The sequence below is a fragment of the Galeopterus variegatus genome, unplaced genomic scaffold, assembly GCF_000696425.1.
Source record: "Galeopterus variegatus unplaced genomic scaffold, G_variegatus-3.0.2 Scaffold1089, whole genome shotgun sequence".
Lineage (NCBI taxonomy): Eukaryota > Metazoa > Chordata > Mammalia > Dermoptera > Cynocephalidae > Galeopterus > Galeopterus variegatus.
Window position 1 is genome coordinate 135,118 of NW_007727200.1, and position 19,174 is coordinate 154,291.

A 19,174-nucleotide genomic window follows, 5' to 3' on the forward strand; every position below is an offset into this window, starting at 1 on the left:
GAGCGGGCCCCCGGGTGGTAAAGCGGGCAGCTGCGGCGCCGCGGAGCCAGCTCGGGGTACGCCGTGCGCCTGGCTGTCGGGCCTCTGGAAAGATCCCGGCTGCCCGCGGGCTGAGCTGCAGGCGGCTCCCCCAGTCCTGGCCGGAGAAATGTGAGCCGCAGGCAGACGTTTCTTTCATGCTCCCCCATCTTACTTCCCAGCGCCGCCTCGGTTTCGGGCGCTGGGCCGAACGAGCTCCGCCTGGAGCGGCTCCGACACTCTGGAGAACATTGTGCATCTCGCGCAGATGCTCCCTCAGGACCTTGCGTGACTCTACGACCCCCAGCCCGTCCCGGGGCCATGTGGCAGCGCACTGGCCTCAGGAGCTCCCCCGACTGGTGAGGAAGGGGCCTAGAGCTAGGACCCACCGGGGGTTCGTTGGGGACTGGTCCTCGCGCAAGGTCGCTGTACGTAGGTTCCGTAGACTAGGCCGGCAGCAGGCCTCAGGTTCAGAGCCAGTGGGTGGAGATCCTCAGCTGTGGCCACCACATCCAGTCGCCCTAAGATGTGAGGTCTCCTCCCTTTCCGGCACTTGCCCTTGAGGTTTTTTGGGTTAGGCGTCAAGGGGATGCTCCTGAAAGCATCTGCTTTGCCACAGGTCCTGAGACGGGTGGGGCCCTAGCGGCCACATGGGTGGGGGGAGAAGTGACTAGGGCTTAGTCTCCCAAAACACAAGCCGTAAACCTCTTGTCATGCATTTCAAACATCTGTAGGGAAGAAAACCAAACCATTATCTGATCTGTCAGTACCTGGTGGGTCCAGGAAAATAGTGTTCAATGGGAGAGTTCCCTCTTTTCCAGGCACCGCTTGCTCAGAGAATTCCACGAAGGCACTCCAGTACCTCTGGGGGCAAGGAGCCTGCATGGGGAGTTGTCCTGGCCCAGGCTGAAGAGGGCGGTCTGGCCTCAGCATTTGCTGAGGAGCCAGCTGTGGTACATTCTCCTCAAATGGCAGTGGAGCACAGTGCCTGACCCCAGCGGCTCCCAGAGCCTTGCATCATTCCAGCCCCTGCTCCACTAGGGCACAGGGTCTGGGGGCAGACATTTGGGGAGCAAATATCCAGGGGAACCACCTCATGAAAAATTGTCTACCTCTCTAAATGAGAAAAGAAATTAAATCATACCACATTTAGAAAGGAAAATAGCAGGGCCGGTGAAACTGTTGCACATATTCAGGTATGAGCATAGGTTGGTATATTCCTTTCAGGAAGAGCAATTTGGTGGTGGCAAAAAAAAAATAAATTTATAAGCAGTAGTGCTTCTTCTAAGAATCTGTTCTAAGGAAGTAATCCAAAATGCAGACAATAATTTAAGTACAAATGTGTTTTATGACAATACTATATAAGTAAATCTATACTGTCCTAGGATCTCCAGCCTACTGAAAAGGAGCTCAGAGGGAGTTCCCTGTCTTTAAAGGCAGTTATTAAATAACTGTTCCATCCCCAACTGCCCACTTAGAGTGTCCAGTGTCAGCTAACTCCCATTACTTACCCTAATATTAATAAATAAATTACAAAAACAAAACCCAGAAACAGAAACAACCTAAAATGTTCAGTGTTCAACATTAGAATAGTTAAAGTACTTCGTGAAGTGGAAGATACATTAAGTAATCATTATATAGTCAAAATATTTAATGATGTGGGAACCATACCATTGCAATGTTAAGTGGATACAAAGTAGTATTCAAAACTGTGTGGTCTCAGCCATGCATTTTCTGAAAGTTCCCCAGACCCCATTTTCTTTTGTATCCTCACTAAAGACAGATTGAATGATCTCAGTAGACTGGCTCATTCTCTCTAAGAAGCACAATGGGGAAGAAGGAAAGGGACAGGGGCCAACTCATGGGATTTGAAGCATTGTCCCTGGACTCACTGCCCAGCCTCTACTGATGTCCTCTCTGTCCTCCATTGTAGAAGGAATGTTCTTTGTGTTCACCTGTCCCTCTGGCCATTTTCTTCCTGGGTCAGTGGTGTGCTGGTAAATGTTTACCAACCAGCTCTCTGGGGAAGAATTTGTACAAATCAGGAGTCCTGATTTGCAGTATTTGCCAATTACAATTTTGTAAATACTCCCACCATGGCCAGTTTCAAACTACCAATATGGGGTCACTGAACAAGAGTTGGGAAGAAATGGGTATAATCAGTTCTTGCAAGCTGTGATAAGCTTGGCTGTGACACACCACTGCCAGGGCCCACTGCTGGAGAAAAGAGAGGTTTCACAATTGCTAGGGCTTCTAGTTTATCATCCTCTTGAGTTAACCAGAGTCTTCCCTTTGTCTAGCTCAGGAGGCTGGAACAGGACATGTCCAATTTAGTCTCATACCTTGTCTTGAACCACCATCTTCTTCTGAGGCCCCAGAGGCTGATCTTACCCAGACTCTGTCTGCACTATGGTGATTTTTTTTAAGGAATACTCCCTGTTGTCCCTCCTTGTACTCTAGCTTCCATCAGACCCCCTTATCTGTCTGCAATGTCTGTATTGTCTGGACCCCAATTATGGACACAATTTAGGGGTTTTCCCATGGAGACTTGGGCCCCATGTCAATCAGCTATGGCTGGATAACTTAGGCTATGAGGGATGAGGGATGGCATGCAGCCAAACATCACATGGAACAGTTGCTAGGATCCACAGTTCTTTCTCTCCCCTCAGCCTGCAAGTCTTCCCCTTATAGTCTTCTGGGGAGAGCAACACAAATCTTCACTGAAGCACACTTGTACTTCACCCAGCTCAGCTCCTGAGGGCCTGTCCTCCCATACAGCACACAGCACCAGGCTCAAGGTGAATGTTCTGTATAATGCATTGGGAGTTTTTTTAGATGTGCTCAAGGGGACTCTTCCATCCCCTCTTCTTGGAGGCCTCACTCTCTCTACCAGATTGAATCCACCCATAACTTCCTCTGGTTGCCGGGGGCACAGAAGATTCAAAGTATTGACAGCTGAAGCCATGGTTCTGCACTCTTAAGGACTAGGATTAGAATCTGGCACCTGCAGCTTGCTTCCTTCACCAGCGGGCAAAAGTCTGTATTCTCTTGCCTTGAAACCTTACCATACACTCAGGAATGGGAATTTCTGCCCAAGCTTTGTGCCATGGTAAAAACCTCAGCCAGTCTACAACTCAGTGTGGAGGACCAATTTGGGGATGCCCAGATTAGTGGAGCCTTTGGTATTATATTTTTGAGCATGAAGTTCGTTTCTATGACTTTCACAGCTCCTGGGAGCTGCTACTGGGATCAACTGGGAAGTCTGCCCCTCCACAGGATATGGGTCCTCAGATCCCCAACCCACCACCTACTGCTACCAAAAGATGAGAAGTTGAGTTTCTGTGCATACTGGCCCTTAGTGTCTAACCGCCTTCAAAGGTTTCTACCCAGGCTGACAACAGTGGCAACATTTTTCACTGAGTGCAGCATAGTGCAGAGTAGAAATGCAATTCATGCTCTTAGGATGAGTGAATGGCAGTGTGCACATTGCCTAAATTTCCGGGGATTGATTGACCTGCTGAGTATCAAAGTAAACTGTTGGAAAGTGTCTGAAGTACAATGCCTGAGGACCTTCTTGGAGCATTGTACATTCTAGTAAAGTTTTTGCTCAGAACTTTTCCTGATCTACTTCCAAGATTTAAAAATTTTAAAGCTGACATGACTCAGAGACATTTAGCTTCCCAAAATGTTACTCTACCAGGAGATAATTGCCTTCAAAATATAACCAAACTGCATAGCAGTATTGTAGCCCTATAGTTCAAATCAGTTATTTATTGAGAGCAGTTCAAAAATTTCTCAAATATTTGGGCTGGCCCATGGCTCACTTGGGAGAGTGTGGTGCTGATAACACCAAGGCCCCGGGTTCGGATCCCATATAAGGACGGCCGGTTCGCTCACTGGCTGAGCATGGTGCTGACAACACCAAGTCAAGGGTTAAGATCTCCTTACCGGTCATCTTTAAAAAAAAAAAAAAAAATTCTCAAATAAGCTTTTGGCTGGAATTTGTTTTTAATTGAATGGGGGGGGGGGGCAGTTCTGCATGCAGAATGCAAATAACGTATTCCCACTATGAAAGCATCTATAAAAATACTTCTCTAAATATATCCTCCCTCAAAATGGTCAAATGGGGATTGTGGACCTCAGGAATACCGCTTTAAAATGCCAAAACGGGAGGCCCTCCCCACATCTACAAGTCACAACGATTAGAAACAGCTGCCGATTCCTTGAACTTGTTCAGACAAGGGAACAGATATGATGTTGATGGAGGGTGGACAGGGAGAGGGGAGGGAGGATTCTGTAAAGGGACATGAAAACCAACTACATTGTATATTGATAAAATAAAACTAAAAAAAAGAGAAATAGCTGCCGACATTTTTCTTCCCTGATTTCTTTTTCTTTTAAATAGTTTTTTGTACATTACAAAAGGCTAGTAAGTGGCTTAAATTTGCCCATGTTCCTTGGCAATAGAGGAAGTCTATTCCAAACGTGTGCCATTGATGGGGAATTTTCAGGAACACTTATGAACCAAACACTTCCTGGGCGATTTCTGAGTGGACCATTAATCTAGTGGGAGCAACTTGAGTCTTAGTTCTTTGAAGGCTGAAAGACAATCCTTTTATAGTCACAGCCTAGCAACAAGAATGGGTAAAGCTGACTTATCAATGCTGGACCCAGGAATCACTAACATTTCTTTATTTTTAATAATCTTTATTGCCATTCTGAATTTAATCATAGGATATACTCAATATAAAACTTGGAAAAGTAAAATAGGCACAAAAGAAAAATAGAGACTGTATGAGTATGTATGAGGGTACATCAAAAAGTTCATGGAAAGATTTGTATTCATATTATGTCATTCTATTTTCCACGAACATTTTGAAGTATCCTGTGTGTATGTACATATGCTTCACTTCTATTGAGTTTTCAAAGCTGGATAGTTCAATGAACATATATATACATATATATGTTCTATCTAGATTCAGTAAATGTTAATTTTGCTATTTTTTTCTTTTGCTTCACTTCTATTGAGTTTTCAAAGCTGGATAGTTCAATGAACACATATATACATATATATGTTCTATCTAGATTCAGTAAATGTTAATTTTGCTATTTTTTTCTTTTCATATATTTTGCATAGCCTTTTAAAAGTTTTATCATGAAACTTCATCCCTAACATCCTAAGAACACTAGCCTACATAGCTACAATAACATTATCATACCTAAAAAAATAATTCCATATTACCTACACTCTTTCCATTTTCAAATTTCCAATTGTCCAAAAACTGTTATAGTCATCTACTTTGTTGAAGGATACAAAAAAAAAGATTCATACATTGTACTAGGTTATCTAATTTCTTTTAACCCGAGAATATTCCCATCCCCTTTTTAAAGTGACGATTGAGTTGAGGCTGTTGAATTATGGAATATCACCCATTCTGTACTTATGTGATTGTTCCCTCTTAATGTTGTTTAACTTGTTCCTCTACCCCTTCTATTTCTTGTCAGCTGGAAGTTTAAGTCTAGATGCTTGATTAGATTCAGCTTAATTTTTTGGCAAGCTGCTGTTGTGTTCCTGATATCATCTCATCAAGAAGCACATTAACATCAGGTTGTCCCATTAGTGATGCTAGATTTGATCATTTCATTATGGGGGTGACTGCCAGATCTGCCCATAGTCAAGACTGGTGCTTTTCTTTTGCAAGTGACCTGTGCAGCAACATTTGAGCTTTGTGCTAAGATCCTATTCCTCAGCAGCCTTTTACCTGAAACGTTTTGGCATCCACTGAAGTTCTTTGCCTCCTTTTACCTGAAACGTTTTGGCATCCACTGAAGTTCTTTGCCTGTTGAGTTATTTCACCAATGGTTCAGGCTCTGTATTAAAACATCGAATCCTCTCTTAGTTCATGCTGAGTAGCGTAGATCAATCTTTGGGACAATAAACTCTCTAGGAAAACTTGCCACCTGACTGTTCCCAATGAGGCTGTAAGATAGCTTGTTAACACCATATTTCAGGCTGCAGCTGAATGGGAGGTGTGCAAATACCCTGGCCAAGTCCTGCTCCCAGATCCCCAGACAACTCGCATGAGAAAACAATAAATGTAAGGCCAGCTCTGAAGTGTATCCATCCTCCAGGGATGTGGAGGTAGCTTGGATCTGCTGGGTTTACTGTCTAGTTGGGCAAGACCCCTGCACCTAGTAGTCAGACCTTCCCTGAGTGGATTTCATCCAAGATGGAAAATGGACAGAAACTGTTGGAAAAGGCAATAATAGAGTTGATGCAAAGATGAAAACCACTGGTGTGCCAAAATAGAAACACCTCTACAGATCTAACCTGGCACTTATTACCATGTACACTCAAATGGGAAAGAACAAAAGAATATGCACAAAATATCAGAAACACATTATTGACAATTATGTTTAAAAGGCAGGGTGAGATGTAAAAAATGGAGAGAATGTCAAAATTCAAATTTCTGGAGAGTTTTTCAGAACTAAAAAATTCAAAATTGAGGTGGTATCTCAGGATGTTTCATTTTATCTGTTACATAGTTAAGTTCAAAATTTTTTTCTAGAGGAAAATTAAACACCTAAAAATGTAAAGGCAGAGTGAACCTCACAGGCTCACAGAATTGTTCATGGGGATCCAGCTTGCTAGCCATTGCTTTCAGAAGGCTGGAGGTCAGTCCATCCTAGAGGCATCAGGCACCATGCTCCTGAGGGCTGAGTCTTATTCAATACCGTTTTTCTGAAGGCTTTGATTACATGCTGAATTTACAAATGGTATAAAACAAGGAGTAAGAGTTAATAAGCTGGCAGAATAAAAATTACACAAAGTGGAACAACACAATGAATTAACAACTTGAAATTTAGTCGATACATAAAAGGACCATTGCTGAAAAGACCAGGGGCACAGGTATACAACGAGGAATACAGCGTAATGGGTTTCTGTTCTCTGAAAACTCAAGGCACATCTGTGTGTGATGAAGGCCAAGGCCCTCTGAAGTCCGGGGCAAGGAAGACATGAGCGCTACTCCACCCAGCACAGGTCTGACCACATCTGTAGGCTGGACTGGGCCATGAATGGTACGCTCAAGAAGGGACTCTGGTAAAACGGAGGACAATCCAGACAAAGACAAAGACTGCATCTCAATCCAAGGTTCCAAGTAACTGGAGCTGGGCAAAGATCATTTACGTGTTCTCAACAAAAGGCCAACTGTTGACAATCCAAGTTAAAAAACAACATTGCCATTAGAAGCTTTATTTTAGAAAGTACTCATCTATGGCAAACAGTGGAGATCTTTTGAACCTTCACACCCATTAATTTTTTAAAATAGAAAGAATTTAGCATGCCTGCAGTAGATACAATGTATAAACCCAGTAAGGCAGCCAAAACTGGAACTGTGCAGGCATTTGTAACAAGTATTGCAGATACCATTTATTTGGTCCATAGGTACAGTTTAGTCATTTTTTGAGTTTACAAAACATCAAATATAAATAACCTGAAACTGTTAACAATACACAAAAATTGGCTTCTTACACAGACATACCAGGCAGTACAAGCTGAAAACTTGAGGAAATTAACATTGTTTTACATTAATATACATAGTGCCAGTTAACATTTAAAAACAAGTTTCAATGCATAGCACTTGATACTTCTTTGAACCTGTTTCAGTCAGTTAAGAGTATGAAAATGGTTAGATCTAGGCTAAAAATAATTCTTTTTCTAGCCAAAAATAAAGGCATAATATTTATAACCAGATATCAACTTTACTAAACGACAATATTTTAAAACTATTAAATGATAACTAAGGGTATTTACATTCAAAAGGCAACATGCATTGTGTTGTTTCATCTTATGACTGGTTATGCACATACTTTGTTCAAAGGGTTTTAAAACTATATTCCTACGTTCAATACAGCATACTGCAATGTTTCTAATAGTTCTAGCAAAATGAATGCTTTCAAAGGGAGAGAATCATTTTCAAGTCACTGGTGTCAATTTTTCCCTTTGGAACAAAGGATATAACAATCTGGTTCTGCCCAGATGACCTAATGTAGTAAGAGGCATTTCTGTTCAATCTAATGCTATAACATCATCAAGTTCTTCAGTCTGTTCTATACGTGACCTCTTTGCACTGACATTTTCTTTCTCATCTAATTTCCTCTTGCGACTTCTTTCTTCTTCACTGATGTCAGCATTATTTGAAGAACCTTCGTCATCTGAATCAACTATGAGCACATCATCTTGCTCTTGTGCTTATTTCAGGAAAAAAAAAAAAAGAAAAAATGGTTAAAAGTGTGGGAGTTACTAGTGACTCACTAATATTTTATCTAATTGAAAGCTAACTCTTCTAATATTTACCAAACTTAAGAATGGCTACCCTTAGGAAATCTTCACTTTACACATTCCAGATTCTATACTGTATTAAATAACAAGCACCTATTTCTTTTCTAATCAAAACAAAAAACTGTAACAAGCATTATATAACTCAAAGTAATCATTATACTTCCTCGATTCTACTTCTGCCTTCTCCAGCAGAAAAGCAGAGGGAGCATATCCTAATAAAAGTAGTGGTGGTAACAACAACAACATAGAGCACTTATGTGCCAGGAACTGTTCTGAGCACTTTGCATATAACAACTCATTTAATCATGACAATAACCCTATAAAGAAGATAAATTATCTGTTTTCCAGAAAAGAAAACTGACGTACAGCAAGACTGACTTCCCAAGATCACACAGCAGCAGAGGATAGTCAGGATTCAAACCCATGCAGTAGGGCTCCACAGTTCATGCTCTTAACCTTACATTAAAGGTGGTTTTATCCCCCTCTCCACCAAAATCAAAGGGAGAACATATATCTCACACATTAGTGTAGCCTCTGAAACCTACCCACAGTAGAGGACCAATAAATGTGCATTTCAAATTATGATTCAAAAAAAAAATTACCATAGGCTCTTCCTCAAAAAAGGATGACAGACCATTCTAGCTTCAATGGGTCACACTCTACAGTTTCAAAGTCCATCTCTAACACTCTCAGAGAACATTAGAACCAAGAGTAAAAATATTCCAAAGAATGCCAAAGATACAGGGTCAAAGAAATGGAAAAAGTAAAAATCGTAACCTTTAGTTTTCTGACTAAAAAATGAACATGAAAGAAGGGGAGTAAACATTCAAATCACAGCACAGTAAAATAATCAGTTGTTTGGAAAAGCACCAAGTACCAGAACTGAAAAGCCACGGGAATAGACGCCTTTGGTGCACTTTACCAAATTCCTATTTGTTATGAGGAAACTCTGAATGCTGTAATTCTATACTTACCAACCATCTGTTCACCCAAAATAGCCAGACACACTGATTTGTTGCTCCTAAATAAAACAAGCATACTACTACTATGCAGGCTGAACTGACTTTACGCACTAGTAAACTCAGAGACATTTCCAGTTGAAAAAACCAACTAACAAAAAAATAACTTTTTATTTTCTATAAGAATTTTCCCCAGTCTTAAATGCTTCACGGTTCATAAATTCAAAGCTCCACTACAATAATCAATACAAAACCAACACACACCTCTAGTAGTTTTGTGATTTCTACCTTATGGTAAACATTTATAAAAATAATCCATTTGGGGGCCGGCCCGGTGGCGCACTGGATAGTGCGCCGCTTGGGAAGCGCGGCGGCGCTCCCGTCCGAGGGTTCGGATCCCACATACAGACCGGTTCCCGCTCACTGGCTGAGCGAGGCGCGGGAGCAACACCGAGGCTTGCGATCCCGTTGCCGGTCCCCGGTCCGGTACGGGGGCGACACTGAGGGTTGCGATCCGTTGCCGGACACGGAAAAAAAGACAAAAGACAAAATAAATAAATAAATAAATAAATAATCCGTTTGTCTTTACACACTCTTGCTTGGTGGGTAATTAACAACCTAGTGGCTGGGGTCATGACTCACCTGTAGAGGTGGAAGGCTGAGCTCCGTCATCACTGCCATTGGTTATGCTTTTGGCAGCATCTTCAGCTTGTTTGGGCCCCACTTTTTCTGGGGCATCACCAACAACTTCAAATTCAACATCCTTTCCTAGGTCTTCACTGTAAGAGAACCACACACTATAAAACAGGACTACTGCCATGACTATTTACAATGCAGAGGAGCACCAAAGAGACACTGCTCCTCAAAGCTCAACATACATACTTTGTGCACATTAATTTTCAAAGAGCTAAAACTATAATAAGAGTATACACAACAGATTTTTGTGGTAATTCAAAACTCTAAATCAAACGGTCAAAACCACTGCAACTTCAAATCAGGGAAAGGCTTTTAAAAAAAATAATGGCTAAATAATTCTTATTGCTGAAGTTCTGAGTCCAGAACTCTGTGACCCCAAGTAACTCTAACACATTATATCTTCAGCTACTATTTCAAAAGACTTGACACACTCTACTCATAATCTGATCTTGACCATAGTCATTTGGTGTTTTAGGGGTAGAGTTACTTGGTTTCTGGGCTCCCCCCCATCTTCACAGACAAGCACCCTGCTTTTGTATGAGTACCCAAAAACATGTATGAAAGTTTAATGCATGAAAGTCAAACAAAAGACTTACATGTTTTAAGGGGGGGGTTCTGTTCCCAGAGCGCTAAAAAATACGATAAAAAACCCCTAATTATGCCTCCTCTTTTAGACACCATGTGATATTTCCACTTTACTGTACATGTCCTTTTATTACCTCTTCTTTCACAACTAACACAAACACACCACTTACATCCACAGCTGGTGTCCAACTGAGGCTAGAGATCACATCCTAGCGATAGCTATCTTTGACTCTGTGATGTAACTTTGTGAAAATTACAATTCTTACTAATAACCCACATTGTCTTTTCTGTCATTTTATGCTTTTTCATAAACCAAATATAAAATGTAAATCTCTTCAAACAAACACACAAATATTATACATGCTTGTATACAGATGGCAATATTGGCAAAACAACTGAACACAGCTGGCAACACCACAACTCTTTATGTTTGTTAGATGCTACTCAAAAGTCCTAAGTCAGGGGCTGACCTGGTGGCGCACTTGGTAGAGTGCGGCGCTTGGGAGTGTGGCAGTGCTCCCGCCGAGGGTTCGGATCCCATATAGAGACCGGTCCGCTCACTGGTTGAGCGCGATATGGGTGCGACACCGAGGGTTGCGATCCCGTTGCCGGTCGCGGTACGGGCGCGACACCAAGGGTTGCGATCCCGTTACCGGTCACGAAAAAAGACAAAAAGGAAAAAAAAAAAAAAAAAAAAAGTCCTAAGTCAGGGTGCAGTTCAGGGGTATCAATGAGCATGAACAAAAATGTACCCTGTTCAACAGATTTATACACCAAAGTGGAGGACCATTTGTATCTTAACTGTGCTGTATGTATATAAATATTCTATAATGCAAACACCATGAGTGCTTTTTTTAAAAAAAGTGAGCAGGAAGTAAAATCAAATAAAATGAAAAAAATACATGACTCGGGAATCTGTACAGGGTAATTCTTAATATTCTTTTGTTATTATCACAGAATCACAAATGAAAATTATTTGATTTATGGGAGAAATATTTCTTCTTCTAGGGAATTTTTTTAAATAACTGAAAATTTTATTCCAGTTCAATTACTGAAGTGAATTCACCTCTGATGAAAACTCTTCTGATTAGCCACCACTGATGACAGTGCTTATCCCCTTTATTTCTGAAACCCCAAATTTTCCTGTAGATCAAACTTTAGGAAACTCGGTGGCCAACCAGAACAAATACAGTGTGCAGTTTCAAATGAACAGTAGGGTTTAAGTGTAAAAAAACATTTTTCCTCCACTTTAAGTCTGTATATTCAAATAATTTCTTTTACTTAAAATATTCCAGTAGATCCTACCTATGAAGAATGTTGATCAATAACGTGTAGTCCTGAAGAAAGTCATCTGCTTGAAGCCGGCTGCCATTTCTAATTCCAAATTCTGACAACTTCTTGTGATTATTAGCTAGGAAACATGAAAGAAATTCAAATACTTTAATTATATGTTCATGGAGCAGTCAAGTTAGTTTTAAAAAAACTAAACCCCTGTTATGGGCTGAATTGTGTCCCCCAAAATTGGTATGTTGAAACCCTAACCCCCTGTACCTCAGAATGTGACTGTATTTGGAGACAGGGCTCTTTTTTTTTTTTTAAAAGATGACCGGTAAGGGGATCTTAACCCTTGACTTGGTGTTGTCAGCACCATGCTCAGCCAGTGAGCGAACTGGCCATCCCTATGTGGGATCCGAACCCGGGGCCTTGGTGTTATTAGCACCACACTCTACCGAGTGAGCCACGGGCCGGCCCTGGAGACAGGGCTTTTAAAAGAGGTGATCAAGTTAAAATGACATCATTAGGGCAGGCTCTAATCCAATCTGACTAGTGTCCTTATAAGAGGAAATTTGGACAAAGAGACATAGGATGTGCACCCCAAGGAAAGGCCATGTGAAGACACCGTATGAAGGCAGCCATTTGCCAGCCAAGGAGGCCTCAGAAGAAACCAAACCTGCCAATACCTTGATCTTGGACTTCTAGCCTCTAGAACTGTGAGAAAATACATTTCTGCTGTTTAAGCCATCTGGCACTGTGATGTTTGTTACAGTAGCCCTAGCAAACTAATACTCTAAAATATTGGGCACTTAGGAAGTAACCCCTCAACACAACTACTAAAACTACTTCAAGGGGATGAAACTGTGAGAAGTTCTAAGAACATTTCCCCATCTAAACCAAATTAATTCCGAAATCCTGAAGAGTCAGTTGTTTGAAATATATTCTTCTGGGAGGAAGGCAAAGCAAAATAGCCAACTAGAGCTGTCTGGCGTTCCTCCACCCCAAAGAGAGACCAAAACAACTGAACAACTATATTTTGACTGGAATGACTAAAGAAGTATGCTGCAGAGCACCAGGTAAGCAACAAAATCCCTGTGGAGTCCAGAAGACCAGGAGAGCACCACAAAGAGCAGAGCAAAGCATCCTGCCTCTGCCACGCTATCTCCCCACAGGGACCAGTTCAAAGTCAGGTAGGACGTGTACTTTTAGAGAAAAGGTAGTCTGGAAAACTCTGGCTGTTTCTAGTACTGCCACAAACGCCAGCAATCTCTGCCAAAGGAGAGTCCCCCAGTCCTCACGGGCCCGAAACCCAGTTTGAAGTACAGCTAGGAGTTTGTGCAGCTGCATGGTCTCACAGTAGAAGCCCAGGTAGAGCAACCCCCACCCTCCTGACCTAAGTGACTATAGTACAGCACCATCTTGAAACCAAAACCAGTGCCGAAGTGTATCCTACCCTAGGTGTCAGTGGACACTGACTCCTTCAATCCGAGGCTCTATCTTCATTCTACCACATTCACACAGGTGCCTGTAGGATCACAATCCCAGCTACCTGAAGTGTAGGCCAGGCAGAACAAATGAGACCCCAGCGTCCGAACCCACATGGCAGAAAAGGCAGACCTGCTCAGCAGGGAAGCTGCCAATTAGAAGCTGATCTACCACATTAGCATGCACCTGTCCTGTACAACCTGCTGGTCTGCTAAGTTCACAGGTACCCAGGCCAGTCCAACAGCTAGTCTGGTGGTAGCTCCGCCTCCCCAAAGCAGCCCTCCATAGGGTTGCCACACCCTGCTGCATCCTTGTATGCCTGCAGCGGCTCTGCTTCTTCCCTGCAGGCCTCCAAGGAGCTGGTGGATGGACCCTGCTACACCAAAGCATGCTTGCTCCCTACCCATCAGCAGATCAGGTGGCAGATCTGCCTCCCCCAGCAGGACTCCACAGACTGCTACACCAAAGCATGTTTGCTCCCTACCCATCAGCAGATCAGGTGGCAGATCTGCCTCCCCCAGCAGGACTCCACAGAGCTGCCCAACCCTGATACATCCCTGCAGGATTACTCTAGGTTCAACAGCTGACTGGCGGCCCTCCACAGACATGCCAGGCCATGGTGCAACACTGCACACCTGCTTCCTATTTGACAGCAGATTGGGGGATGGATTCACCTCCCCCCCGACCCAGCAGGTCTCAACACAGCTGCCTAAACCTGCTGTGCCAGCACATGCCTGCACCCTGCTCAACAACTGATCAGGCAGTGGCTCTGCCTCCCCCAGTAGGCCTTCACAGAGCTGCCCTGCCCTGTTTCACCAGTACACACCTATTCCCTGCTTGACAGCAGATCAAATAGCTGGTTTGCTTCCTCTAGAAGGCCTCCAAGGAATCACTTGGCCCTGCTGCACCTGCAAACAATAGCTCTTGGCCAGATGGCTTCAGATGCTGGGGTCTCCCCTGACAGGCCTTCAAAGAGTTGCTTGACTCCCACTACCCCATACACAGGCTCACCTGCTTTTGGCCTAAAAGCTGGTCAGGTAGCACACCATCTCCTGGAGAGACAACCTCAGAGTTGCACACCCACACCTGGCCTTACACCTAGTTGGGCAGTGCACTGGCCCAACAACCAGCTTGAAGTCTCCACCCCTAGCAAAACAGCACCAGTGCTGGCACAAACTCCTGCAGTATAGGCCAGTGAGGCATTTGAAGACCTCACTGAAGAGGATTATAATTGAAGGAACCGCATAAGACACTACACTGAGTCCACCCAAAACCAAAACCAATGCAACATACCAAAGACACCCTAGGACCCACCTACAGGAAAAACTCATTTCCACATGATCTACTCCATAAAATTGGGAAAAGCAACTACTCCATTACAGATATCAAAGTAGGGACACAAGAAGCATGAAAAAGAGAGGAAACATGATGCCCCCAAAGGAACACAATAAGTCTCCAGTAACAGATGCCAAAGAAAAGGACAGTTATGAAATGCCTGTAAAGGAGTTTTTAAAGAAACTCAATGAGATACAAGAGAACACAGACAGACAATTCAATGAAATCATGAAAACAACAGGCCAGCCCCCAGAAGACATTTTTTTAAAAATAGTAAAAATAAGTGTCAAGGGGCCGGCCCGGTGGCACACTGCTACAGTGCGCCGCTTGGGAGCACGATGGTGCTCCCGTCGAGGGTTCGGATCCCACATACAGACCAGTTCCCGCTCACTGGCTGAGCGAGCTGCGGGCGCGACGCCGAGGGTTGCGATCCCGTTGCCGGTCCTGGTCCGGTACGGGCACGACACTGAGGGTTGCGATCCGTTGCCGGACATGAAAAAAAAAAAAAAGACAAAAAGAAAAAAGGAAAAAAAAAAAGTTTCGTTGAGTTTTTATTCTGTGTATCCCAAGTCAGTATCTTAATGAGAAATTTAACAAAGAGATAAATATTTTTAAAAAGAACCAAACAAATCTTGGAGCTCGGGCCGGCCCCGTGGCGCACTCGGGAGAGTGCAGCGCTTGAGAGCGCAGCAGTGCTCCCGCCGCAGGTTCAGATCCTATATAGGAATGGCCGGTGTGCTCACTGGCTGAGCGCGGTGCGGGTGACACCAAGCCAAGGGTTGCGATCCCCTTACCGGTCACAAAAAGGACAAAAAAAAAAAAAAAAAATCTTGGAGCTCAAGAATTCAACAAATGAAATAAAAAATACAAAATGGCAGGAATAATGAATTCTCACATATCAACAACCTTATATGTAACTGAATCAAACTCTCCAATTAAAAGATACGGAGTAGTTGAATGGATAAAAAAACAAGACCCAACAATATGCTGCCTACAAGAGACTTGCCTAACTATTAAAGACAAACATATATTGAAAGTGAAGGGCCGGCCCGGTTGCGCCGCTTGGGAGCGTGGTGGCGCTCCCGCCGAGGGTTCGGATCCCACATACAGACGACCGGTTCCCGCTCGCTGGCTGAGCGAGGTAAGGGAGCAACACCGAGGGTTGCGATCCATTGCCGGTCATGAAAAAAGACAAAAAAAAAGAAAGTGAAGAGCTGAAAAAAGATATTCCATGCAAATGGAAGTGAAAAGCAAGTGGAAGTAGCCATATTTATATGAGAATAAAATAGACTTTAAATCACACACTGAAAAGAGACAAAGAAGTCATTATATAATGATAAAGAGATCAATTCAACAAGAGGATAGAAAATTATAAATATACACATATATATACACATACATATATATTTATACATATATATATATATACACATATATATGAGCACCCAACATTGGAGCACCCAAATAAAGCAAATATTAGACCTAAGGGGAGAGATAAACTGCAATTCAATAACAGCAGGCGACTTCAACACCCCACTTTTGACTTGGATGGATCATCTAGATAGAAAGTAAACAAAGAAACATCTGATGTAAACTGCACCACAGACCAAATGGACCTTACAGACATTTATAGAACATTCTGTGCACGAGCTGCAGAATACACACTCTACTCAACTACACATGGAACATTCTCCAGGACAGATTTATGTAAGACCACAAAACAAGTCAATACAAATTTAAAAACAGAGATCATATCAAGAATCTTTTCTGATTACATAGGTATAAAACTAGAACTCAACAAGAAAAACTTCAGAAACTTTATAAATACAGGGAATTTAAACAACATGCTCCTAAACAACAAATGGGCCAATGAAGAAATTATAAGGGAAATTTTAAAATTCCTTGAGACAAATGAGAATGAAAACACATCATACCAAGACCTATGGAATACAGCAAAAACTGTTCCAACAGGAGAATTTACAGCAATAAATGCAGAAAAGAAGAAAGATTTCTAATAACCTAACAACGCACCTCAAGCAACTAGAAAAACAACAAACTAAATACAAAATTGGAAGAAGGAAAGAAATAATGAAGCTCAGAGCAGAAATAAAATAGAAACAAACAAACAAAAAAATCAGAAAAACGAAAAGTTGGTTTTTTGAAAAGATAGACAAAGCTGACAAATCTTTAGCTAGACTAACCAAGAAATAAAGAGAGAAGATGCAAATAAAAATCAGAAATGAAAAGGTGACACTACAACTGATACCACAGAAATCCAAAGGATTATAAGAGACTATTATGAACAACTACATGCCAACAAATTTGATAACACAGAAGAAATGGATAGATTTCCTATACTATGTACCAAGATTAAGTTATGAAGAAATAAAAGATCTGAACAGACCAATAATGAGCGAGGAAATTCAATGAGCAATACAAAGTCTTCCATCAAAGAAAAGTCCGGGACCTGAAGACTTCATTGCTGAATTTCACCAAACATTTAAAGAACTAATACCAATTATCCTCAGATTATTCTAGAAAACCGAAGAGGAAGAAATATTTCCCAACTCATTTTACGAGACAAGCATTACTCTGATTCCAAAACCAGATGAGGACACAACAAAAAATGAAAATTACAGGCCAATATCCCTGGTGGACATAGATGCAAAAATTCTCAGCAAAATACTAGCAAACCAAATCCAACAGCACATCAAAAAGATTATAAGCCATGATCAAGTGGGATTTACCCCAGGGAAGCAAAGAAGGTTTACCATATGCGAATCAATAAATGTGATACCAAAAATAAAGACAAATGGGCCGGCCCGGTGGCGCACTGCGATAGTGCGCCGCTTGGGAAGCGTGGTGGCGCTCCCGCCAAGGGTTCGGATCCCACATACAGACCGGTTCCCGCTCGCTGGCTGAGCGAGGCACGGGAGCAACGCCAAGGGTTGCGATCCCGTTGCCGGTCCCGGTCCGGTACGGGGGCGACACTGAGGGTTGTGATCCGTTGCCGGACACGGAAAAAAAAGACAAAAAAAAAAAAAAAAAAAAAAGAGAGAGAGACAAAAACCATATGATCATTTCAATTAACACAGAAAAAGCACGTGGCAAAATATGACATTTCTCCATAATAAAAAACTCTTAACAAACTAGGTATAGGAGGGATGTACCTCAACACAATAAAAGCCATATATGAGAAACCCACAGCTAACATAATACTGAATGGATCAGGAGCAAGACAAAGATGGTCACTTTTACCACTTCTATTCAACCTAGTACTGGAAGTCCTCCCCAGAGCAATTAGACAAGAGAAAGAAATAAAAGGCACCCAACTGGAAAGGAAGAAGTCAAACTGTCCCTGCCTGCAGATGACATGGTTTTAAATATAGAAAATCCTAAGACTCCACACCAAAAACTGTTACAATAAATGAATTCAGTGAAGTTGCAAGTTACAAAATCAACACACAAAAATCGGTAGCATTTCTATATACTAATAGCAAACTATAGTGAAAAAGAAATCCAGAACAGTTCCTTTTATAATAACTACAAAAAAAATATACAGATACCTAGAAATAAACTTAACCAAGGAGATAAAAGAACTCATTAGTGAAAACTATAAAACTCTGAAGAAAGAAATTGTAAAGGACACAAATAAATAGAAAGATATATCCCATGTTCATGAATTGGAAGAATATTGCTAAAATGGCCACTCCACCCAAAGCTATCTATTTAATGCAATCTCTATCAAAATACCAATGACTACTAGGATTTTCTTAAAATAAGATTTCAAAAGCACAAACAATTAAAGCAAAAATAGACAAGTGGGATTACATCAAACTGAAAAGCTCTTCCACATCAAAGGAAACAGTTAACAGAGTTAGGAGTCAACTTACAGAATGGGAGAAAATATTTGCAAACTATACACGTGACAAGGGGTTATTATCAAGAATATATAAAGAACTTAAACAACTCAACGGCAATAAAACAAATATCCCAATTGAGAAATGGGCAAAAGATCTTAACAGATATTTCTCAAATGAAGACATACTAATGGCCAACAGGCATATGAAAAAATGTTCAACATCACTAATCATCAGGGAAATGCAAATCAAAATGAGATACCACCTCACTGCAGTAAGAATGGCTATTATTGAAAAGACAAAGTGTGGGAGAGGATGTGGACAAAAGGGAACATTTGTACACTGTGGTGGGAAGTATAAACTAGTACAGCCATATGGGAAACAGTATGAAGGTTCCTCAAAAAATTAAAAATAGAACTGCCATATGATCCAGCAATTCCACTACTTGGGTATAAGCCCAAAGGAAATGAAATCAGTATGTTGAAGAGGGCTGTCTGGCTAGCTAAGTTGGTTAGAGTGGGGTACTGATAACACCAAGGTCCAGGGTTCAATCCCTGTAAATGACAGTTGCCCCCCCCAAAAGCTAGAGATATCTGCACTCCCATGTTTATTGTAGC

The 19,174-nt window shown here is 41.9% G+C and overlaps 2 protein-coding genes across 2 annotated transcripts in view; both read right to left on the bottom strand.

The window, feature by feature from the left end:
- Window positions 1-277, bottom strand: part of WTIP (Wilms tumor 1 interacting protein) — a 21,143-nt gene extending 20,866 nt beyond the window's left edge. Inside the window, exon 1 of the mRNA XM_008574711.1 lies at window positions 194-277. Within this exon, the coding sequence (XP_008572933.1) occupies window positions 194-277 (84 nt within the window). The remainder of the gene's footprint in view (window positions 1-193) is intronic.
- A 6,967-nt stretch (window positions 278-7,244) lies between these two features.
- Window positions 7,245-19,174, bottom strand: part of UBA2 (ubiquitin-like modifier activating enzyme 2) — a 44,262-nt gene continuing 32,332 nt past the window's right edge. The window contains exons 15-17 of the mRNA XM_008574703.1: window positions 11,908-12,013; window positions 9,964-10,100; window positions 7,245-8,271 (exon numbers count right to left, since the gene is read on the bottom strand). Coding sequence (XP_008572925.1) covers window positions 8,090-8,271; window positions 9,964-10,100; window positions 11,908-12,013 — 425 coding nt within the window. The 3' untranslated portion in view covers window positions 7,245-8,089. The remainder of the gene's footprint in view (window positions 8,272-9,963; window positions 10,101-11,907; window positions 12,014-19,174) is intronic.